Below are 23,132 nucleotides of genomic sequence, written 5' to 3' on the forward strand. Positions count from 1 at the left end.
CCATCTTTTCCCCAGATTCAAGTCCTGTCATGCCGAGTCCTTGATCATCCCGAGTGTCTTATCCCTATATATCCCAGCCTAGAACCATGACTTTATGCCTTGGGCTCAGAGGGTTGCTCCATCTACAACCTCTGGCCTACTCCGAACTAAGCCTTAAGCCACACCCTCCCTCCATTTTCTTCAAACCTGGACTTGCAGCTTCAGACCCATGTCTCCTTTATCCCCACTCCATTACCTTACATCCTCATACTACGGCCCACAATTCCCAATCCAGGCATCCCCAACCCAAGCTCCCATATTGTTTATTTGATCCTTCACCTTTCCTTCCTCCAACCCCTGTACCCACCAAGTTGCAACTTCCACAAGGCCTGGTCCTGACCCTGATTGGCGCATTTCCACACCCTGCCTCGTGCCCGGTCCTGGTATTTGTTTCCTTTAGATGTGTGAGGGAGATGAATGCAGTGGAAGTAGGAGAGAGGCCACAGAAGGAGGGTATGTCTTGCACAAATACAAAGGCATCCAGAGTTAACCAGTCAGTTGGAGCATTGAAGATGTCCAAGAGCTGTAGTGATAGAGAGAGTGGAGAGAGCTAGCCACAAGACCCTGAGGATTTTCAGATTTATTGCCAGAGTATGTACATGACATCACATAACATTACAACCCTGAGATTCCTTTTCCTGCAGGTGTGGCAGAATTACCACTTATTGGTAGTGGGGGAAAAAAACTGTACTCAACATACACACATAAAACATAAAGAAATGTAAACAAACTGCAATACAGAGAGGGTAAAAATCAATGAAGTGCACAAGTACGAGTCTTTAAACGAGTCCCTGATTGAGTTTGTTGTTGAGAAATCTGATGGTGGAGGGGGAGCAGCTGTCCTTGAACCAGGTGGTGCGAGTCTTGTGGCCCAGAGATCTCTCTCCTGATGAAAGCAGCAGCAAGAACAGAGCGAGTGCTGGGTGGTGAGGGTCCTCGATGATTGCTGGTTTCAGTGGCAGGGAGGCTCAGTTTGCAAAAGAGATTGCCTGCGAGCATGGGAGACCTCCAAGTGCAAAATAATAATCAAGGTATTTATCCAATCACTTTGTGCTCTAGGAGCTTGACCTGGACGAGTTTGAAGACCTCTTCAAGACGAAAGCCCAGGGACCCACCATTGAAATCTCCTGTCAGAAAAGCAAAAGTGCGCAGAAAGCACTGAGTAAAGTGACGCTGCTCGAAGCCAACCGAGCAAAGAATCTCGCCATTACACTGCGCAAGGCTGGCAAGACAACTGAAGAGATTTGCAGGGCCATTCAAATGTACGTTGAAAAGCCTTCAGACCTCTTTGATTGTGTGAAGTGTGGGCTGGCAACTGCGTGCATTTGCGTCATCGTTTTGCTGAACTATTTCCTCACCTCCCCCCCCCCCCCCCCACCTCTTCGCCCATCTCGTCCAAGATTGGCTCCTGATCTTCTTCCTGTATCCTCTTTGTCTGGAAGTTTTCAGTATTTGGGATTAATCATCTGGGTGCACCTCTGTGCAGATATGGATGGGGGAGGATTGTGACCAGCATCCATCAAAGCCACTCAAATTGAATGATTTCTCCTTTGCCCCCCTCCAATTCTACTCCTGCCTCTCATCTTGCCTCTGCTGCCCCAGCCCACACCTAATCTCAGATGCCTCCACGATCCCTCCCTCTGCCATTCCCCTAGCTCCCACTCAGAAGGGGAATCAGTCATTCCACAGTCACTCTGTCAGGCTTACAAAGTTTCAGTCCCAATCCCATTGGCTACTCACAACCACCACCTTTTGGTCACCTGGCACTGATTGTTTGAATGGTTCGGCCCAGTCAACTCCATTGATAGTAAATGAATTTGCATATTCCATTTATTTTTAAATTTAGAAATTTTAAATTTACAGCACGGTAACAACCAACATTCCGCCCCACAAGCCCACGGCACCCAATTGCACCCAATTGATCTACAAACCCTGAAAATTTTGAACGGTGGGAGGAAACCGGAGCCCCTGGGGTAAACCCACGCAGACACAGGGAGAACATACAAACTCCTTACAGACAGGTCTGCAGCCCCTGTGGTTGTAGTTAAAAACACAGAGATGCTGAAGGAACTTGGCAGCTCTTACAGCGTCCATAGGAGGTCAAGATATATTACCGGCATTTTGGGCTTGAGCCCTTCTTCAAGGCTCAGGCCCGAAACGTCAGTAATATACCTTGACCTCCTATGGACGCTGCAAGATCTGCCAAGTTCCTCCAGCATCTCTGTGTTTTTCCTTCCAGACTATGCCAGATTCAAACCAAAATCTGTCCATCTCATTGGGCATTGGAGTTACTTCTTCATCTCCTCCTGGCTCTTGGAGATAGCTGACGTGTCACCACCAAGTGCTTTTACTATAGTGAGGTTTGGTGCGATGTTAATTTGCATGGCATTCAAATTTCTATTTTTAAAAAAAAAGCGCATTTTGTCCAATTCTATCACCAGATTTTTCTTCACCTTTGTTTTGACAACATTCCTTCCTCCATTTTCTCCATAAGGCTGAAGCCCCTGCAGATGCTGTTCATCTGACTGGAAGGTTATGCAGCAAGCTGGTTTCCTCCTCTTTGATATCCCCCCACCCCCCCACTCCAGGCTGAGCTTGATGGATGTCCTGCATATTACCCTTGCTGTACAAACTCAATGAGCCTCATTGCTAACTGAGATTGCCATCTGGGTTGGACTGCCTGCACAATCCAGTCACCACAGTAGAATGCATGCATGCCAAAGTTTCCAGGCAGAGTCTTGTCACCCTGATCTGTACAGTTCTGGTTGAAAAGACCACTGCCTTGGATGTCAGTGGCACCCAGAGTGGTGATGCCGTGGCATAGTTTACAAGTGCGTAGATAACTCGCTTGTAAAATACTTGCACCTCGGGTACTCGCTGACTGTATGGATGCCCCAATGGTAACTGCAAGGAGCAATCAAGTTGAGGACCATGCGTAGTTCAAATCAAGGCCTGCGCAACCTTGAGACGGAAACTGTGCCAGAGAGCAGACAGGGCTAAGTATTCCAGGAAGCCCTGTGTCATGGCAATCCCAGCAGACCAGCAGGGAAACCAAGCTGTCCAACTCCTAGAGTAACGTGATGGCGCACACAGAATGTACATGCAACGTGACATTTACTGAATGGAGAATGAAAGAAATATAAGCTCAGGAATCAGCCTCAAGAGACCTTACCAGTTGAACATTTCACATCATGACAGCCCTTTACCCAGCATTTTATTGGAGTCTTTCTCATCTTACAGCAAACAAATTGCTAATAACATTGTAATCACCTAAGTAGGAATGGATTGTGGTTGCATCAATTCTCCATCAGCAGTTTCCAGCTTAAAAATACTCAACCCAAACTTATTAATGGGGATTTATAATTTTTTTAAAAATTTACACATATAGCACAGTAACAGGCCCTTTCGGCCCACAAGGCCATGCCGCCCAATTCCACCCTATTGATGTTCAACCCCCCGGTACGTTTTGAACAGTGGGAGGAAACCAGAGCCTCTGGGGGAAACCCACACAGACACGGGGAGAACGTACACACTCCTTACAGGCAGCACGGGATTCGAACCCCAGTCCGATCCCGATCACTGGCGCTGTCACAGCGTTGCACTAACCCTGCTGCCCTCTTTTTCCTTGCAGAGTACTTGGGCATAGGCAGATGGAGGTCTGTGATGAAACTTCATGGGAGGCAAAATGCGGGGCGACAGGTGGGGTGCAAAGCAGTATGGCCGTGGTTCCAGTGTTTGACTCTTGAAGCGGCTAATGGTTAAGTTCTTTGGGAGCTTGGACCATTGCCAGGAGCTGCTGTCTTCTCTCATTGGTGCAACCTGTAAAACATCCTCATTGGCACGATGTGATGGATTCTGCCGCTCGCACACCAAAACCGCTTTGAAAAACAATGCCGAACAATCGTTTCCAAGCCATTTGGAAGTTGTGCGATGAAGTGGCGTTCCAACTGACAACCCAACCACATTGATCACATCTTCTGAGGCAGGGCTGACATGACAGAGGGTTAGTTGATTGCCCTATCATTGATGTCCCCCAGTGCCACCACCAGCTGCCACTTGGTGCCAAGTGCCACTACTCCTTAAAATGACTGGGTTCAAGGCAGAGTGCTCATGCAATAACTGGGCCTGTGGCTGCTCAATGTTGGTCAGTCTTGCATATGTTCTCAACTGCAATGTGGAAGGGGGCACAAAGGTAACACTAGTGGGGACCTTTACCTTCCCAGCAGCCAGTTTTTCTTTCCTGTCAGACATAATGGATTGGCTTCGAAATGAGCACGTCGTCTGTGACCCAGAGAAAGGGGCATTTGTCTGCGTGATTCTAACTCAACCGTCGCAATTTGTCCAGGGGAGCAAACTCTAACTTGGGTGCTGCTCGGTGACTCTTGTAAAGGCAGGAAATTGCTGCATGCGCCAAGTGAGGGTGCTGCAAAAATGTCCCAAACACTCGTGCAAGCTGGACTTTAAAAGCAATTCAACCCGCGTCTGCAAGCTCAACGATGTCAAGGCATGAATTTTGCGCTATATCAGCAAGCAGCCATTTTGTGACAGGAGCCATTTTGTAACACCAGGCAAAAGATGCAGGTTCTGCGGCTTTTTTTTTTAACTGACAGGTTTGCAATGTGCAGGAAAATGAATCCCTTGCCACCTCACTTGTCGCCCCCTGTGTTATTTGCAGGTGTAAAAGACGTGATCTGAAATTTACTTTGCTGGACTAAAGCATCAACTCCCTTCTTCTAGGTACGATTTGAAGACTCTGCCCCTCGACTTTGTGGAGTGCTTAAATCGTTTTCTGCCCCTCGAGAATGAGGTGAAGCTCTTGAAGCAGTATGAGAAGGAGAGGAAACCACTGGATGACCTGTCCAACGAGGACCGTTTCATGATGCACTTCAGCAAAATTGAACGCCTATCCCAGCGTATGACCATTATGACGTTTGTTGGCAACTTCCCTGAGAGCATCCAGATGTTGAATCCGGTAGGGCTTCTTTATCTTGTTGACAAAATACTGCATCTCCAGTCTAATATCAAGGGAAATTAGTGGAGGGATGTTAGCCATTTGCTGGCGATGTGGACCAGGCCCCAGTGATGGGCACTGTCCCCTCTCCTGCTGCCTGATGTATGGACCAGGAAAACCCAGGCGAGTGACCTTGTGTAATGCCTTGTGTGAATTTGGCCATTAAGCTGTGGCCTTTGTCCTCTATTAACAAACATTGAGGCTGTAAGCCTCGGCCACTTGTTTTTGTTTTAACTTGGAAGTGTAAGACAACTTCCACTAAGAAGGAACTCAAAAGTTGTTTTCCAAATCTGTTCTTCATTCTCCAACTCATCTATTTTTTATGTTACTTGTCATTCATCTCTTTTCCTGACAACCTCCCCTTCTCAAACCCCGTCATCCCTCCTCCTTCCCTGCCTTGCACACCCATGCTCATGCCTCTTCATTCCCTTCAGTGGCCAGTTGCAGGGCTCAGGATACCTTTGAACATGCATCAATGTTAATTTTTAAAAAACCTAACAGCAGGGTAGCAGGCCATTTCAGCCCACGAGTCCACATCGTCCAATTTACACCCTATTGACCTCCAATCCCCGGTACATTTTGAAGTGTGGGAGGAAACCGGATCACCACCCCCCCATGGAAAACCCACGCAAATACAGGAAGAACATACAAACCCCTTACAGACAGCGCAGGATTTGAACCCCGGCCCCGATCGCTGGTGCCGTAAAGGCGTTGCGCTAACCGCTACACCAATTGTGCTGCCTTGTGGTGGAGTCCTTCAAACAGTGGCTGATTTGCACTTTTCCTTCACCTTCCACACTCATCCAGCAGTGACATGTACTCCATGTGGCCCAAGTGTCCCCAAACATCCTCCAGGCCTTGCTACCTCAATTAGGCCTTGGGTGACAGAACCTGATGGCAGAACCATCTGGGGCATTTTGCTGTCATGAGGCTCTTTTATTTCTTTTAAATTTTCTGATAAAATATTTCTAAAAACTTGAGGAAAATTTTGTTTTGAAATGCATTTATTTTATGTAGCTTAGTTAAAACAAAGGAGAAAATCGCACATCATCTTGCCTTTTTTAATGGGGTTCAGTGATCACATTCATGAAAACAGAAAATAGGAGCCATTCAGCTCTTTGAGCCAATCACAGGTTATCATAGATCTCCTGCATTTTCTCCGTATCTCTTGATCCCCTTAGCCATAAGGCACACATCCAACTCCCATTTGAATACAGTAACACCCCAGTATCTGGCACCTATAAAGCTTGGTAGATGCCAGATAAGAGAACTTTTCATTTGTTTGAGATTGCATGTGGCATGATTGGTGAACTGACCACTAGGGGGCATCAATTTTAAACTTCTGTATTTTTACCTATTTCTTTTCCGCAATTTTTTTTTGCCAGTGGCTTGAATTCTGGATAACGGGGATTTGACTATCTATCTAACAAACTGGACTCAACAACTTTCTGTGGTGGGGAGTTCACAACTCAGTGAAAAATTTCTACTCAGCTTAATCCGAAATGGATTCCCTCTTATCAATAAACTGACCCATTTGCTTTGAGCTTCCTCATCCTGGGGAACATTCTCCTTGCATCTAACCTGTCTTGTCCTGTCAGAATTTTGTATGTCTCAATGAGATCCCTTCTCATTGCTCTTAATCCCAATGAGTTGAAATGTACAGGCCTGCATTAGACCCATCATTCATAGCCAGTATGAAGTTGGGGTGGTTAGATACAAAGTGTATCTGACCCCTCGACTCAGGATGGTCCAAATCTTCCCCCATGCTCAGCAGAATGATCATCTGACCTCCAGTGTGTCCTGTACTTCAGCGCTTCAGAACACAGATGCACAAGTCTGACTCAGTTACAGAACTGTAGTTGACTGAAGGTTATTGAAGACCCCTTCCACCCTGCGCACAGTATCCCGTCGGGGAAGAGATCCAGGAGTATCAGAGCCAGCACCACCAGGCTGAGGAACAGTTTCTTCCCACGGGCAGTGAGAATGCTGAACGACCAAAGGAACTGTTCACACTGACCCTCTGAGACTCTCATATTCACAAAACAATGTTTATATATTTATTTGTATATATGAATATTTGTCCTGCATATGTATTATTCGTCTAGTTGTGTGTCTGCGTGTTTTGCACTGAGGACCTGAGAACTCTATTTTGTCGGGTTGTATTTGGACAATCAGATAACAATTATTACGAGCTCCAGTTTTAGTAAAATGGAATTATCACTGCAGGGGATAGTATAGACAGGAGGGGCTGAATGGTCAGTTAATATTTCACACAAGCACAACACAAGTCACAGCCTAGTGACAATTCGATACATTGTGAGAACTGAGGGAAGGTTTGATACATTTACAAAGATGCTGTGATTTTGCAAAGGGAGAACCATTCTGACTGCTGGAGAGAAAGCAGCTTTCTGATGCAGCTTTTGTGGACAGCCATTTTCATGGAATTCAGAGCAAACCATGCTCTGTGAATGACTGGGCCTTTTTGGAGGATCGACCTGTGCTAGGAGGGTCTTTTTGGGAAGCAAAGTGCTTAATTTAGATTGTGACTAACAGTGGAGGCCACTTGGAGAAACGGCTTCATTTTAAGTGTGACTAGCAATGAAGTTACTCGGAGAGACCAATGCCAGGGTCTTGGATGCTTCATGGGGGCCACCCAGCTCGAGTCTTGCCTACAAAAGGACCAGGAGTGTTATGACCACAGCTCGTGTGGATGGACATTTCTTCCAAGGCAACGCAAGGAGAATTCGTGAATCTGTAGTAGCCACAACTCCAGTCTTCCCATCAGTTGAACATTAATTATGGGGATCAAATTTCAAAGGGCTACGTGTCAACACTGAATTTAAAAGACTGAACTTCGAAATAACTTCCTAGATTTTGGCCTGGACTGCAATGGTTTTGGTATATCACGCATACCCACACACAACACTTGCACGGAGCTGCGGATTGATTTAGTGTTAAGGATAGTTTAAGAGTTAAGGCTGTAGCTTAAGAGTAAGAAATATTGTGTGTAACTGTGGTTGTTTAAGTGTTAAATGTTGAGGGTGTGTGGGGGGGGGAAGGGGGACAGAAAGAGCTTGAACTCTGCAGAAAACTTTGTATAGAACTGTTAATTGTAAATTGTAGTCAATATTGACACTGTTAACATTGACACAGATAATGTTGGTAATTTGTTGAGTTTAAGTTTGGAAAATCATAAATAAAATACTCAAAAAAAAAAGTAAGAAATGAAATGAGTGCTTTAAAATTAAACACTGCCTGGTTCATTGTCGAGCTCGTTATGCGTGGTTTGTAACACAATAAACTGGAACTGCTGGCTCGCAACAAGTGTAATCTGGTCCAATAGATTTTATAATATTCGGAGATAGATTACACATATGAAGATGTCCATAAGATTTATTTGTTCTCATTTTTTTCTTCCAGCAAATGAATGCAATAATAGCAGCCTCAGCGTCAATTAAGACCTCACAGAAGTTGAAGGGAATGTTGGAGGTGAGTGTTTTCTCGTCTTGACCCACGCATTGGCTGAGATGCCTGAGTGAATTTGTCCATGCTAAGTTAACAGGAACGGTTCTGCAGAAGCCATGTAGTTCTGCCAGGAAAGGATGTGTTTGAAGGCCAGCTATTCTGTGCCCTCATTGACCAGTTTTGACAGGCTGAGGTTCACAGCCCTCTATCAGTCTCTCTCCCCACAGCCCTCTATCAGTCCCACACTGATCTCATTGCCCCCCTCTCTCCCCACAGCTCTGTATCAATCCCCACACAGATCCCACAGTCCCAATCTCTCCTCACAGCCCTGTATCAGTCCCCACACTCTCACTGCCCCCCTCTCTCCCCACAGCTCTGTATCAGTCCCCACACTGATCTCACTGACCCCTCTCTCCCCATAGCCCTGTATCAGTCCCCACACTGATCCCACTGTCCCACTCTCTCCCCACAGCCCTGTATCAGTCCCACACTGATCCCACTGTCACACTCTCTCCCCACAGCCCTGTATCAGTCCCCACACTGATCCCACTGCCCCACTCTCTCCCCACAGCCTTGTATCAGACCCCACATTGATCCCACTACCCTTTTTCAACTTACTGTGGGTGTCCTGGGACGCAACCCCATCATAAGTTGAGGACGACCTGTAGTGCCTTGGACAACATTGTGATATCCCAAAGTGTTTTTCAGCCAGTGAGCTGTCATTATACTGGCCACCCAGTTCAATTGCTCCTCCCCTCCCAATTCCATTGCCGACATGTCTGTCCATGGTGTCGTGCACTGCTGAACTGAGACCACCTGCAAACTGGAGGAACAACACCTCATCTTCTGTCTGGGTGTCCTCCAACTGGATGGCATTAATGTCGACTCCTCCAGTTTTCGTTAAACCTCTTTGTCCCCCGTCTCCTTTCCTCGAGTTTTCTCTCTCTCTCTCTCTCTCTCTCTCTCACTCCTCCCTCCCCCTCTTTTCCCTCTGTCTCCTTTTACAGAACCAAAATCAATTCTCACCTCTTCTCTCATCATATCCAATTGACACCTTTTGTTGGTCTGGACCCTTCCCCTTTAACTGACCTCTTCCTGCTCTTTGCTTATCCTTTGAAGAAGGGCTCAGGCCCGAAACGTAGGTAATGTTCACTGTGAGACCAGCTGGGTTCCTCCAGCATTTACTGTGTGTTTTTACTATAAGCACACTCCCTTACAAAGCAAGCTCCCACAAGCAACAACTGATTTAGTGATTATGAAGAATTATCAGTATAGAAGTTACCAAGTTCATGGCAAATATTGGCCTGGTCATTCCCCTTTCCTCTTGGAAATAGTGGCTTTCATTCTCTACCTTGGTTTCAGTCTTAGCTGAATGACGACGCCTCTGACCATCCAGCCCCTCCTGAGTAACTTCACTGGATGCCGCTCCAATGGTGTCCCTGATCTGGGCGTTAGCAACAAACCAAGCAGCAATGCCATGGCCACAGGCAGAGGAAGGATGTGCCAGGAGTGACTGTGAACTTAGAAAGCGGAATCTGAAAATCACATGTTTTGCTGTCATTTCGAACAGCCATTTGCAACCTTGTTTTGTCTATGATCCACTTAGGACTCTGCTCAAAGTTTATGAGCCCCATTCCCTGCGAAGCAGCCACATTTTGGTTTCTTCCATGCGTCTCTCCTACCGACTACATAAAAAAAAGACAAATATTTTTATGATTTCTGTCTGTGGCCCCCCTTAAAGGGGCTGGTTCATCATGTAGAACAATAGAACACAGTGTTGTGTTGACTCTATGGAGCTTTTGTCTTTTGTGATGTTTCTTCTCTGTGATATATGCAATAATATTCCTATCTCTCCCCACACCTACTCCTGACAGATCATTTTGGCACTTGGTAACTATATGAACAGCAGTAAACGAGGAGCTGTGTATGGCTTCAAATTGCAGAGTTTAGACCTGGTATGTACACTATTCCTTTGACACTGGCTGCAGCATTTTGTATTGACAGAATCCCTTGTTCTAAACGCTGGTGCAATTTGCTTGATGTGGGTACCATTTACTAACATGTTTTTAGTGTCTAGTTTTGGAGGGTGCCCTAGGTGCCTATGAATTTATATATCTGTTAATTGCTAATCTTATGGACCATTATGAAAGGGCCTCAAACCATCATTTGCTGTGTACTCCGATGTCCAGACAGTGGGTAGTGTGAGCCTTGTCATGGTGAAAGGCAGAGCTGGGGCCAATGGCAATTCTTTCAGCCTTGGGGCCCACAATACGGGTTGTCTGAGTCAGCGGCCATGCGGCTTCAATGAAGTCTTCAGTTGAGTCTTTAGTCTTGTACTAGAAGAGAACCTCAGCCAGGGCAGCGTCACCTTCCATCGTGAACTGCCCGGGTGTTGTGGGGCATTTCTTTGAGCTGTATCTTTGTTCCTAGCTCCTTTGTGTCTGTGGTGAAGCCTTGCACAAAGAGAGAGAGAGAGAGAGAGAGAGCGCGCGCACGCGCGAGAGAGAGGAAACATTTGTCCAGATGGACTAGGTCAAACTTCAACCCAACTTCTGGAGACATGGCCGCATTCCCTTCCCCCTTCTGGACAAACACATAACTTGGTCTAAATATAGCAACTCAGTTAATCAAAATCACATTCCGTTGATTTGTGCTCTGAGCTGTACTGACCGAAACAGGATGTGATCCCCAACTGTTTATTTCATGCACTAGAGTGTTAAAAAAAAATCATCCAAGTCTTTGCCAATATTTCAGTCTGTGATCAGCACATTTTTGGAAGGAATTGTACAAAAACAGGGAATGCTGGAAGTGCCTCAGTCAGCACGTGACACTGAGCAAGCGGGCAGGGTACAGGATTTTTTTCAGGGATGGAACTTGTGCTCATTTTTCGATCACCAAGTCAGGTCAAGGAGCTGATGCGCCTTCAGTGCCTTCCATATGTGATCGGTAAGATGGGGTATTCCACAGCAAGGGAATTAAGACTAGATGCTCTTGCCTCACCAACCCACCCACCCCCCACCCCACTCTCACCAAAGGCTGAAAGACCATTGATAAAAAATTTAAGAAACTCATGCTGGAAAACTGAAATAAAATCAGAAACTCAGCAGGTCAAACAGTTTCCTTTATGTTGCAAAGATAAAAATACATAACCATCGTTTCGGGGTTGAGCGCTTCATCACAGTATGGAAAATTGTTGGCAGGCGACCAAACAAAAAAGGAATGCCATCCGGCTGGAGAGGGCCCAGACAGGAAATCAGGTGTTGCTCCTCCAATTTGCGGGTGGTCTTGGTGGGCTAGTACATGAGGCCATGGCAATGTGGGAGTGGGACACAGAACTGAAATGGTTGGCTACCAGGACATCTCTGTCACTTTTGTGGATAGACCAAAGGTACACAGCGAAGCGATCTCCCAGTCCGCACCCAATCCCTCCGATGTACACTCCTGTACTCACTTATCTGTCAATGGCCTCATGTACAATCCCCGTCTCCAACCAGATGGCATTAACGTCGACTTCTCTGGTTTCTGCTAACCTGCTCTCCTCTTCTCCATTCCCCCTTCCCTTCCCCTTTCCAGTTCTCCTCCTTGGCTTCCCCCTCCCGTCACCCAGCCATCCGTCCTCCCCTTGATCACTGCTGTCCCCTCCCTCCCTAGCATGGTTAACATGACTCTGGTTCAAACCTGTGTCTGTTTCCTCCGGGCACTCTGGTTTCCTCCCACTCTCCAAAACGAACAGGCTTTACAGGTTAATCGGATGTATTTGGGTGGCATGGGCTCGTGGACCAGAAGGGCCTGGCACCATGTTGTATGTTTAAATTTAAATGTAAATATTTGAAGACCTCAGTTTAATAGATTTTCTGTGTTGATTTGTGGGTCTCGAGGGTGTGTAAGCCTGGAAAATCAAGTTATGGAGCAGATTTACTGAATGACAAAATAGGCTCTGGGCACTGAATCAATGTTGTCCAAGTTCATCAGTGAGTCCCCCATCCAGGGAGAGAGAGATGGTCAGTCAACGGTTCAGGATGTCGACTGTCGAGAGGGCCCTGACCTGAATCGTTGACTAGCCACGTCTCTCTCTGTATGATGAGCCCTTCAGTTTCTCAGATTGTTCAAGATTCCAGCATCTGCAGTTCATGAGTTCCCCACAAAAAGCAATTTGTTTTCTATTTATTTTGTGCTTTCAGCAGGTCACAACTTTATTTTCTCTCCATCATTTTTTATTTTATAAATTTGTTTCTGTGTAAAATATTCCCCAAATTTACAACAGTGAGCTAATTTAATTTGCTGGTTCTCTGCAAAGATTAACCTTCCAGTTCAACTCCACTCTGAGAAAATGCTCTTGGATTTGAATGCAGAGTCCAGCTTGGAGTCAAAAGCCTACTTCGGCCTGTAGTCCTGAAAGATTTGAATTTTAATTAAAATTTAATTATTTTAAATTTAAATGTAAATGTGGACATACGGCATAGTAACAGCCCACAAGTCTGTGCCATCCATTTTGAATGGTGGGGGGAAAACCCACACAGACACTGGGAAAGCATACAAACTCCTTACAGACAGCGTGGGTTTGAAACCCATTCCTGGTTGCTGGCGCTGTAAAGGTGTTACACCAACTGAGCTGCCCAAGGTCATGTTTGCACTGCCATTGATAACTTGTGAGTCAGAAACAGACTGCAGCTGACGTGGACTTTTTACCCCCTCCATAAATCTTCGTCCGCGAAGCCAAGCCAAAAGTATTTGGCCCCTTCTTAATCTTCTTCACTCCAAGGAAAACAAACTCATCCAAACTCTCCTGCACTAACTCACCCCCCTCCAGTCCCGTTACTCAGTTTATCTCACACTAGTGGAAAGCTGCATCACGGTCTGGTTTGGAAACACCAATACAGGTATACCCTGCTTTACAAAACTAGAGCATTCCAATGAAATCTTTCGGAAGATGAAATGGCGTAAAGTGCAGACCCATTCACTACTATTGGGGGCTATTTTCGTAAAAGGGAAAACCCCTTCAAATCCTTTCGTAAAAGTGAACACAGGTTTCTTCCTAAAAGCGAATTTTCATAACTGAGTGTGCCTATCCCCTGCTTGGGATGTGGTAGAGCTGTGGTTGTATCAATGAGATGTTAGTCCAGAGGCCTGGACTAATGATTTGGTGACTTAAAAATTGACTGGGTGGCATGGTTAGCACAATACTGTTTCAAAGCCAGTCATCGGCAGTGGGATTTGAATCCTGTGCTGTCTGTTTGCGTGTTCTCCCCTTGCCTGCATTGGTTTCCTCCGGGTATTGTAGGTCAATTGGGTGGCATAGGCTCATGGGTTCTATGTCTAAATTTTAAAAATTTAAATTTGAATCCCACCGTAGCAGCTGTGAGTTTTAATAAATCTGACCTGTAATGAATATTCCATAAGGGTGATTGGACAGTTGTAATGGCCCATCTCACTCACTTGTGTCCTTCAGGGAAGGTTATCCATCAAGGTTTATGCACTTTGGCCTCCTGGCAAAGTGATTGACCTTGAAATGTTCCAGCAAATGAACCGCTTAGTCCCCAGAACAGCAAATGTCAATAAGTTCTGGTTTTGGGTCATCCTGATGCAAGTAATAAAATTATTGAGGTTCTCTGCCACGTCCTTGAGGTGGTTTTTGCATTTGAGTGTGTAGAATATATTGATGGAGGGCAAGGAGGATTAGCTGTCTGCAATTAAACCAAGGTTGAAATGTAACTCCTGAAATATAGTGTGCAGCTTCTTACCTGCAGGGTTACGTTGGAACCTGAGTGGAATATGCAGGGATGCGGAGGGATTTCTTTAACCAGAGGGTGGTGAATCTGTGGAATTTCTTGCCACAGGTGGTTGTGGAGGCCAGGTCATTGGATGTATTTGAGGCAGAGATTGATAAGTTCTTGATTAGCCAGGGCATCAAAGGTTATGGGGAGAAGGCCTGGCAGTGGGACTGAGTGGAGAAATGGATCAGCTCATGATTGAATGGCCGGACAAACTCGATGGGCTGAATGGCCTACTTCTACTCCTGTGTCTAATGGTCTAACTCCCTATTTTGCAATGCACCATGCAACAATTAAAATAGTCAACCAAGAAAGCCACCTGTTTTAGGTGTATCTGAATTGTGAATGATTCATGTTACGGCATCAAAGCTTGTCCTCAACGTCTCAGCTGGACTGAGTAATGGTGTATGTTCTCATGTGCAGTGAGCAGAATAGACGCAAGACCTAATGACCACTGACTGCATTTGAAGGTTAGTGAGCTTTTGCAGATCAGAGACTACTATACAGGAACCTGGAGTAAAAAACGGGCTGCTGGGGAAATCAGTACATCAGGTAGTATCTGCAGCGAGTCTTTAGTCAAGACTGAGTTTGTAAAGGGAAGGTGGCCAGTATAATAAGCTATTGGGTGACACGGAGTGGGGAGGGGGGGCACGGTTCACATAGCGGTTAGCGCAGCGCCTTTACAGCGCCAGTGCCGCAACCAGGATTCGAATGCCGTGCTGTCTGTAAGGAGTTTGTACGTCCTCCCTGGGTCTGCGTGGGTTTCCTCCGGGGGCTCCGGTTTCCTCCCACTATTCAAAACGTACCGAGGGTTGTAGGTCAGTTGGGAGTAATTGGGTGGCACGGGCTCATGGGCCGAAAAGAGGCTGTTACCGTGCTGTAGGTCTACATTTAAGAAATACATAGCATGGCTTTATTATCATACATATTCTTGCTTGGTGCAGCTGAATAAGTCCATAAAGACAAAACAAATTTAATTACATTGAGACAATAAATGTATGATAGGTCATAAATAGTTGGAGCAATCCTAGTGCAGACAGTCCACAATCAGAACCTGGAGTTGCTGCCTTTCAGCCTTCTGTAGGGAGCAGTGAGAAGAGGTTGTGACCAACGTTCCCTCTGATTTATAGGAGTCAGTGGGGGCAAAAATCTGATGGTGCAAATTTTTTTCCTGTGACCCAAGTTTGTGCGCACCTTCATTTCCTTTGTGCGCTGGTTGCAAAATGTGTTAACGCGTGCATGGCTTAGAGGGAACAACTTGTGACCAGTGTGGAAGGGGTCCTTTATGGTATTGACTGCCTTCTTGCTGACTGCGACAGATGGGAGGTATGAGCCTGTGATGGACCTGGCAAAGCTTGATACCTTTTGCAGCCTTCTGCATTCCTGGACACGCGCGTTGCAAGACCAGGCTGTAATGCAACCAGAGAAGTGAGGAGGAGGGGGTCAGGCAGGAGGTGGCAAGCGATGGGTGAATCCAGGGAAGTTGATTGGCAGCTAGAATCAGGTGAGAATGGAGATAGCGACAGAGAGTGGAAGGTGATGTGGAGACAACGAAAGGCTGCAGATGATTAAACCTGCTAAGAAAGGAAGGTGAAGGGGAGGGACCAGATTTTGCAGAGATGGTCGATAAATGGGAATAAGAGGGGAAGGATATAGGTAACTCAGTGGGTTGATTGTGTGAGTGATCGACAGGTCGAACCATGGGAAGTTTTTCAGATGTCACATTTACTGTCAGAGGACATATACAACATCACATACAACCCTGAGATCCCTTTTTCTGCGGACTGGGCAGAATTACCATTTATTGGTAGTGCAAAAAATAAACTGTACACAATGCATACTTGTAAACAAATAAAGAAATGTAAACAGACTGTGCAATACGGAGAGAAAAAAATCAATAAAGTGCACAAGTCAGAGTCTTTAAATGAGTCCCTGATTGAGTTTGTCATTGAGGAGTCTGATGGTAGAAGGGGAGCAGCTGTTCCTGAACCTGGTGGGATGAGTCTTGTGGCACCGAGACCTCTTTCCTGGTGGCAGCAGCGAGAACAGAGCCTCCGATAGTAGTGAATGGGTCTGCACTTTACGCCATTTCATCTTCCGAAAGATTTCATTGAAATGCTCTAGTTTTGTAAAGCAGTATATACCTGTATTGGTGTATTGGTGTTTCCAAACCAGACCGTGATGCAGCCGGTCAGCACACTTTCCACTAGTGTGAGATAAACTGAGTAATAGGACTAGAGTGGGGTGGGTTAGAATAAGGGTGTGTGGGTGTGGGTGTGGGGACCTGACTGGATCAGGAAGAGTGAGAGGGGAACTGAGGGGTATTCTGCCAAATCTTTGAAGCTGACTTTGCACTTGGGTTTGTGGAGGCAAGGAGGATTAGTTTGCACCCCCTCTGTGCCTGCATCTGAATCCTAATGTGTGCAATGTACCCAAGCTGGGAGTGTGGAGCAAAAATATTCTTGGTACCCCCGCTAAGTCAGCACTAGACCCCCTTGGGGGTTCTGATTGCCAGTCTTGCACTCACACCATGGATTCTTGGGGAGGGAAGGGGGAGGGAAGGGGAGGGGCCCACCCCTTCAGCTTGGCTTGAGGAGGGAGCCTATTGCTGTTCCATCTCCATTTACTGGCCCGTGAGGCAAAGAGGATCAAAAGTGATACCCTGTTGATTCTGAAATATTTCTCGTCTGTCCAGCTGTCAGATACCAAGTCCACCGATCGGAAGATGACCCTGTTGCACTACATTGCGATCATCGTAAAGAGGAAGTACTCCAATATCGCCACCTTCTGGAATGACCTGCACTACATTGAAAAAGCTGCAGCAGGTTTGTGCTGACTTTCCCCTCCACACCTTCCCATCCACGAATTCTTGGGGCAGAGTTTGACTTCTGTAAATTCCTCCACTATGTTCAGTGAGGCTGGTAAATAGCTTTCGCCCAGTTATCCTCAACTGATGATGGACAACACCCAACTCACAGCAGCATCACCTACATCAGATGTCATGCCATCGTGCCCAACAACATATGCTGCTCTGTTTACCCCGAACAAAAACCATAAAGCCACAATTCACATAGTATTTTGTCAATTAACAAAACATGCAGAATGCACAATTATGCAAGAAATTATTTGCAAAGAATATACATTCAAACTCAGCAAATAAACATCAGAATCATTGGTTTTTAAAAAACTTTTTGCGAGTTTTAATCTGCAGCGTAAATCTTGTTTAACAAATTTTGCACTGAATGGTGTAGGAACTCCATCCGGTCTCACAGTGGCCAGAGGAGATAAAGATATTATCATCAACATTTCGGGCCTGAGCCCTTCCTCAAGGAATAAGCAAAAAGCCAGCAGGTGTCTCATTAAATACAGAGAGAGAAAGGGGGAAGATGGCAATGGGGAGGAGTCCAGACCAATCGACAAAAGGTGTTATTAGATGTGATAAGAGGAAAGGTAAAAATTGATTTTGGCTCTGTGAAAGAAGACCAAGGGAAAATGGGGGGGGGGGGGGGGGTGAGAGAGATACAGAACTAGAGGAAAGGAGACAGGGAAACGTAGATATGGGAGTGCTGTTTAACAGAAACTGATGTTAATGCCATCTGATTGGAGGGAGCCCAGACGGAAGATGGAGGTGTTGTTCCTCCAATTTGTGGGTGGACTCAGTCTGGCTGTACACGAGATCATGGACAGACATGTCGGCAAGGGAATGGGACGGGGAATTGGAATGGGTGGCCACTGGGAGGTCCACGCTATTTTGCCTTTAACTCCTACCTTAAAGAAGGGCTCAGGCCCGAAACTTCTATAATATAATCTTTGCCTCCTGTGGACGCTGCAAGATCTGCTGAGTTTCTCCAACATTTACTGAGTGTTTTTACTGCATTCTCAGCGTCTGCAGGCTTTTGTGTTTCACTCTTAATAAATTTTGCATTGTACACCCTGGGTACAGGTAAGCCCAATGAATAACTTCTCCAAAAGGCTTCCCATATGATAAGTCTGATAACTTGTATTAAAGTGGTACTTCACTGTACAAACACATGAACCCAATATAGAAACATAGAAAATAGATGTAGGAGTAGGCCATTTGACCCTTCAAGCTTACACCGCCATTCATTTTGATCATGGCTGATCTTCCACTCAGTACCCTGTTCCAGCTCTCTCTCCATACCCCCTGATCCCCCTAGTCACAAGTACTAAATCTAACTCTCTCTTAAATATAGCTATGGAACCGACCTCAATCACTTCCTTTGGCAGAGAATTCCATAAATTCACCACCCCCTGAGTGAAAAAATTCTTCCTCATCTCAGTCCTAAAGGACTTCCCCTTTATCCTTAAACTGTGACCCCTGGTTCTAGACTTGCGCAACATTGGGAACAATCTTCCTGGATCTAGCCTGTCAAATCCCTTAAGAATTTTGAATGTTTCTATTAAATCTCCTCTTAATCGTCTAAACTCCAGCGAATACAAGCCCAGTCGTTCTAGCCTTTCTTCATATGCAAGTCCCGCCATCCCTGGTATCAATCTGGTCAACCTTTTCTGCACTCTCTCCATGGCAATGATGTCCTTCCTCAGATAAGGAGACCAAAACTGAACACAATACTCCAGGTGAGGTCTCACCAAGGCCCTATACAACTGCATCAATACCTCTCTGCTCCTGTACTCGAATCCTCTTGATATGAACGCCAACATACCATTCGCCTTTTTTACTGCTTGCTGCACCTGCCTGCCGACTTTTAATGACTGATGCACAGCGACACCCAGGTCTCTTTGCATCTCCCCTTTACCTAATTGGATACCATTAAGATAGTACTCAGCCCTCCCATTCTTTCCTCCAAAGTGGATAACCACACATTTATCCACATTATATTGCATCTGACATGCATTTGCCCACTCACCCAACATGTCCAAGTCACCCTGCACATTCTTAACAGCCTCCACACAGCTTACAATCCCACCCAGCTTCGTGTCGTCTGCAAACTTGGAAATACTGTTTTCTATGTCCTCATCTAAATCATTAATATATATCGTAAATAACTGGGGTCCCAGCACTGAGCCTTGTGATACTCCACTAGTAACTGACTGCCATTCTGAAAAGTACCCGTTTATTCCTACTCTTTGCTTCCTATCTATCAACCAATTCTCTATCCACCTCAATACCATATCCCACATACCGTGTGCCTTAAGTTTGTATAGTAATCTTCTGTGTGTGACCTTATCAAAAGCCTTCTGAAAATCCAGGTAAACCACATTTACTGGTTCTCCCCTATCCATTCCACTAGTTACATCCTCAAAAAATTCAATAAGATTAGTCAGACATGATTTTCCCTTCATAAAACCATGCTGGCTCTGACCAGTGAATTCACCACTTTCCAGATGTGCCGCAATCACATCTTTAATAACTGACTCTAACATTTTCCCCACTACCGATGTCAAGCTAACCGGTCTATAATTCCCTGATTTCTCTTTCCCTCCCTTTTTAAAAAGTGGAGTTACATTAGCCACTCTCCAGTCCTCAGGAACTACTCCAGAATCTAAAGGATTTTGAAAAATTATCAAAAATGAATCCACTATTTCATGGGCTACCTCCTTTAGCACTCTGGGATGCAGACCATCTGGCCCTGGGGACTTGTCTGCCTTTAATCCCTTCAATTTATCCAACACAACCTCATAACTTACACTTATTTTCCCCAGTCCTTCCGTCACATTAGCCCCATGGTCCCCTATTATTTCCTGAAGATTATTCACATTTTCCCAAGTGAAGACCGAACTAAAGTCATTAATTAATTGGTCTGCCATGTCCTTGTTCCCCATGACCAATTCACCTGTTTCTGACTGCAAGGGACCCACATTTGTCTTTACTCGTCTCTTTCTCTTTACATATCTATAAAAACTTTTGCAGTCACTTTTTATGTTCCCTGCGAACTTTCTCTCATAATCTCTTTTGCCTTTCCTGATCAATCCCTTTGTGTTCCTCTGTAGAACTCTGAATTTCTCCCAATCCTCTGGTATTCTGTCTTACCTGGCTAGTCTATACACTTCCTCTTTACACTTGATACTCTCCCTGATTTCCCTTGTTATTCCAAGGATGTACTACCCTCCTTGAGTTATTCTTTTTCCAAACCGGGATGAACAAATGCTGTATTTCATCCAGGTGATCCTTAAATGCTTGCCATTGCCTTTCTACATTTAATCCTTTCAGTAACATTTGCCAATCTAACTTGATCAATTCACGTCTCATACCCTCAAAGTCACCCTTCTTTAAGTTCAGAACCTGAGTTACAGAATTAACCCGATCTCTTTCCATCCTAATGTAAAATTCCACCATATTGTGGTCACTCTTGCCCAAAGGGCTTCGCACAACAAGATTGTTAACTAACCCTTCCTCATTATTCAGAACCCAGTCTAGAATGGCCTGTTCCCTCGTTGGTTCTTCAACATATACTGGGTAAGAAAATTATCCCGTATACCTTCTAAGAAATCGTCCTCATCGGTACCCTTACCAATTTGATTAATCCAGTCTATATGGAGATTAAAGTCACCCATTATAACTGCCTTGCCTTTGTTGCACGCATTTCCAATTTCCTGTATAATGCCATCCCCAACCTCTCTACTACTGTTAGGTAGTCTATATACAACTCCCACTAACGTCTTCTGCCCCCTTGCATTTTGCCACCCTACCCATATTGATTCCACATCATTCAAGCTAACATCCTTCCTTTCTATTGCTTTTAACTCCTCTCTAACCAACAATGCTACCCCACCTCCTTTTCCTTTCTGTCTGTCCCTCCTGAATATTGAAAATCCATGAATGTTAAGCCTTGGTCCCCTTGAAGCCATGTCTCTATGATCCCAACTATATCATAGTCATTTACGGCTATCTGCACATTCAAATCATCCACCTTATTGCGAATACTCCTTGCATTAAGACACAAGGCCTTCAAGCTTGTTTTTACCAGAGCCTTAACCCTATCACCATTATGCTGTAAAGTGGCCCTTTTACATTTTTGCCCTGAGGTTACCTGCCTGCCTCTTTTGCTTTTCACCCTCCTCTCTCCGACTTCTTCCCTCATGCTAAACCCCTCCGTCTCTCTACTCCTGATCCCATCCCCCTGCCACATTAGTTTAAACCTTCCTCAACAGCACTACCAAACACTCTCCCAAGAGCATTGATCCCGGCCCTGGCCAGATGGAGACCGTCCTGTTTGAACTGATCTCATCTGCCCCAGAACTGATTCCAATACCCCAAGAATCTGAACCCTTCCCTCCTACACCACTGTTCAAGCCACATATTCATTCTATCGATCCTGCAATTCCTACTCTGACTAGCTCGTGGCACTGGCCACGAGATTATTACCCTAGGACCGAGAGGTCCTACTCCTTACCTTCCTTCCAAGCTCCCTGAATTCTGCTTATAGGACCTTATCCCGCTTTTTTCCTATGTCGTTGGTACCAACATGGGTATCGTTCACCCTCCCCATCCAGAATGCCCTGCAGCCGCTCCGTGATATCCCTGACCCTTGCACCCGGGAGGCAACACACCAACCGGGAGTCCCGTTTACAGCCACAGAAGCTCCTGTCTATTCCCCTTACAATTGAATCCCCTATGACTATTGTCCTACCACTCTTTTTCCAGCCCTCTTGCACAGCAGAGCCATTCACAGTGCCCTGACCCTGGCTACTGCTGCCTTCTCCTGATGGGCCATCTCCCCCAACAACATCCAAAGCGGAATATCTGTTTTTCAGGGAGATGACGACAGGAGTCTCCTGCACTACCTTCCTGTTCTTACTCTTACCCTTGGTCACCCAGTCCCTATCTCACTCAACTCTTTGAAGCTGTGGTGTGACCAACTCGCTAAAGGTGCTATCCACCAAATCCTCAGCATCCTGGATGCTCCAGAGCGAGTCCATGCGCAGCTCCAGTGCCGTCATGCGGTCAATCAGGAGCTGCAGCTGAACACACCTCCTGTACACGTAGTTCCCAGGGACACTGTCAGTCACCCTGAGTTCCCACATAGCACAAGAGGAGCATGGCACAGGACTGAGCTCACCTGTCATGTCTAAAATGACCGGCTACGATAGAGTTAAATGAAAAAAAAAAGAGACTTACCCCTTTACCTGTGCCTCAGCCTCTCTGCACCTAAGAGCCACTCCTCATGGTGTATAATAATTCCCAAAATTTAGACCAATACCCTAGTAACTGCAACAATAATTGCAGTTATGAATTGTTTATAAGATATGCATGGTGGTACAGCTAATAGTCCTACTGCCTCACATGGCCTGCGTTCGATCCTGACCTCCAGCGCTGTCTGTGTGGAGTTTGCAAGTTCTCTCCGTGGCGGTGTGGGTTTCCCCCAGGTGCTCCAGTTTCTCCCTCCCCACCCCCCCCCCCAACATCCCAAAGACGTACGGGTTAGTTGGCTGCTGTGAATTCTCCCCAGGACATACGCGAGTGGTGGAATCTAGAGGGAGTTGATGGGGAGAATAACATGGGATCAGTGGAAATAGGTGATTCAAGATTATTTTATTGTCATATAATAAAGAATAAAATATATTATATGAACTTTCCTTTAGTCAACCAAGGCAGACAAAGACTCACTATCAGCAAAAGTTTCCCAGCGGCCCTTACAGCCAGAGAAAGAGAAGCAAAAGAGAGTCCCTCCAGAGACACCGAGTGTCCGTAAACTTGCCTCCAGAGCCCCTCACAGCCCCAGCAGCCGTACAGAGTCCGGTACAAACCATCAACAGCCTGATCTCCAGATCTGAACCTTTGACATGATCAGGATCCCTTCAGTGCCCTCTAGCATCCCAGTTCCGATACCTGGTACCCCTTCAGCCAGTCTCGTCAGTAGCCC

At 45.8% G+C, this 23,132-nt stretch overlaps 1 protein-coding gene across 2 annotated transcripts in view; it reads left to right on the forward strand.

The window, feature by feature from the left end:
• Positions 1–23,132, forward strand: part of LOC138747473 (formin-like protein 3) — a 168,774-nt gene that overhangs the window by 123,696 nt on the left and 21,946 nt on the right. For both annotated transcript variants that reach the window (XM_069906721.1, XM_069906719.1), the window contains 5 exons: positions 1,099–1,301; positions 4,777–5,011; positions 8,471–8,539; positions 10,390–10,470; positions 16,982–17,111. In XM_069906721.1, coding sequence (XP_069762822.1) covers positions 1,099–1,301; positions 4,777–5,011; positions 8,471–8,539; positions 10,390–10,470; positions 16,982–17,111 — 718 coding nt within the window. The remainder of the gene's footprint in view (positions 1–1,098; positions 1,302–4,776; positions 5,012–8,470; positions 8,540–10,389; positions 10,471–16,981; positions 17,112–23,132) is intronic.

This window comes from Narcine bancroftii, chromosome 12 (genome assembly GCF_036971445.1).
Source record: "Narcine bancroftii isolate sNarBan1 chromosome 12, sNarBan1.hap1, whole genome shotgun sequence".
Classification (NCBI taxonomy): Eukaryota; Metazoa; Chordata; class Chondrichthyes; order Torpediniformes; family Narcinidae; genus Narcine; species Narcine bancroftii.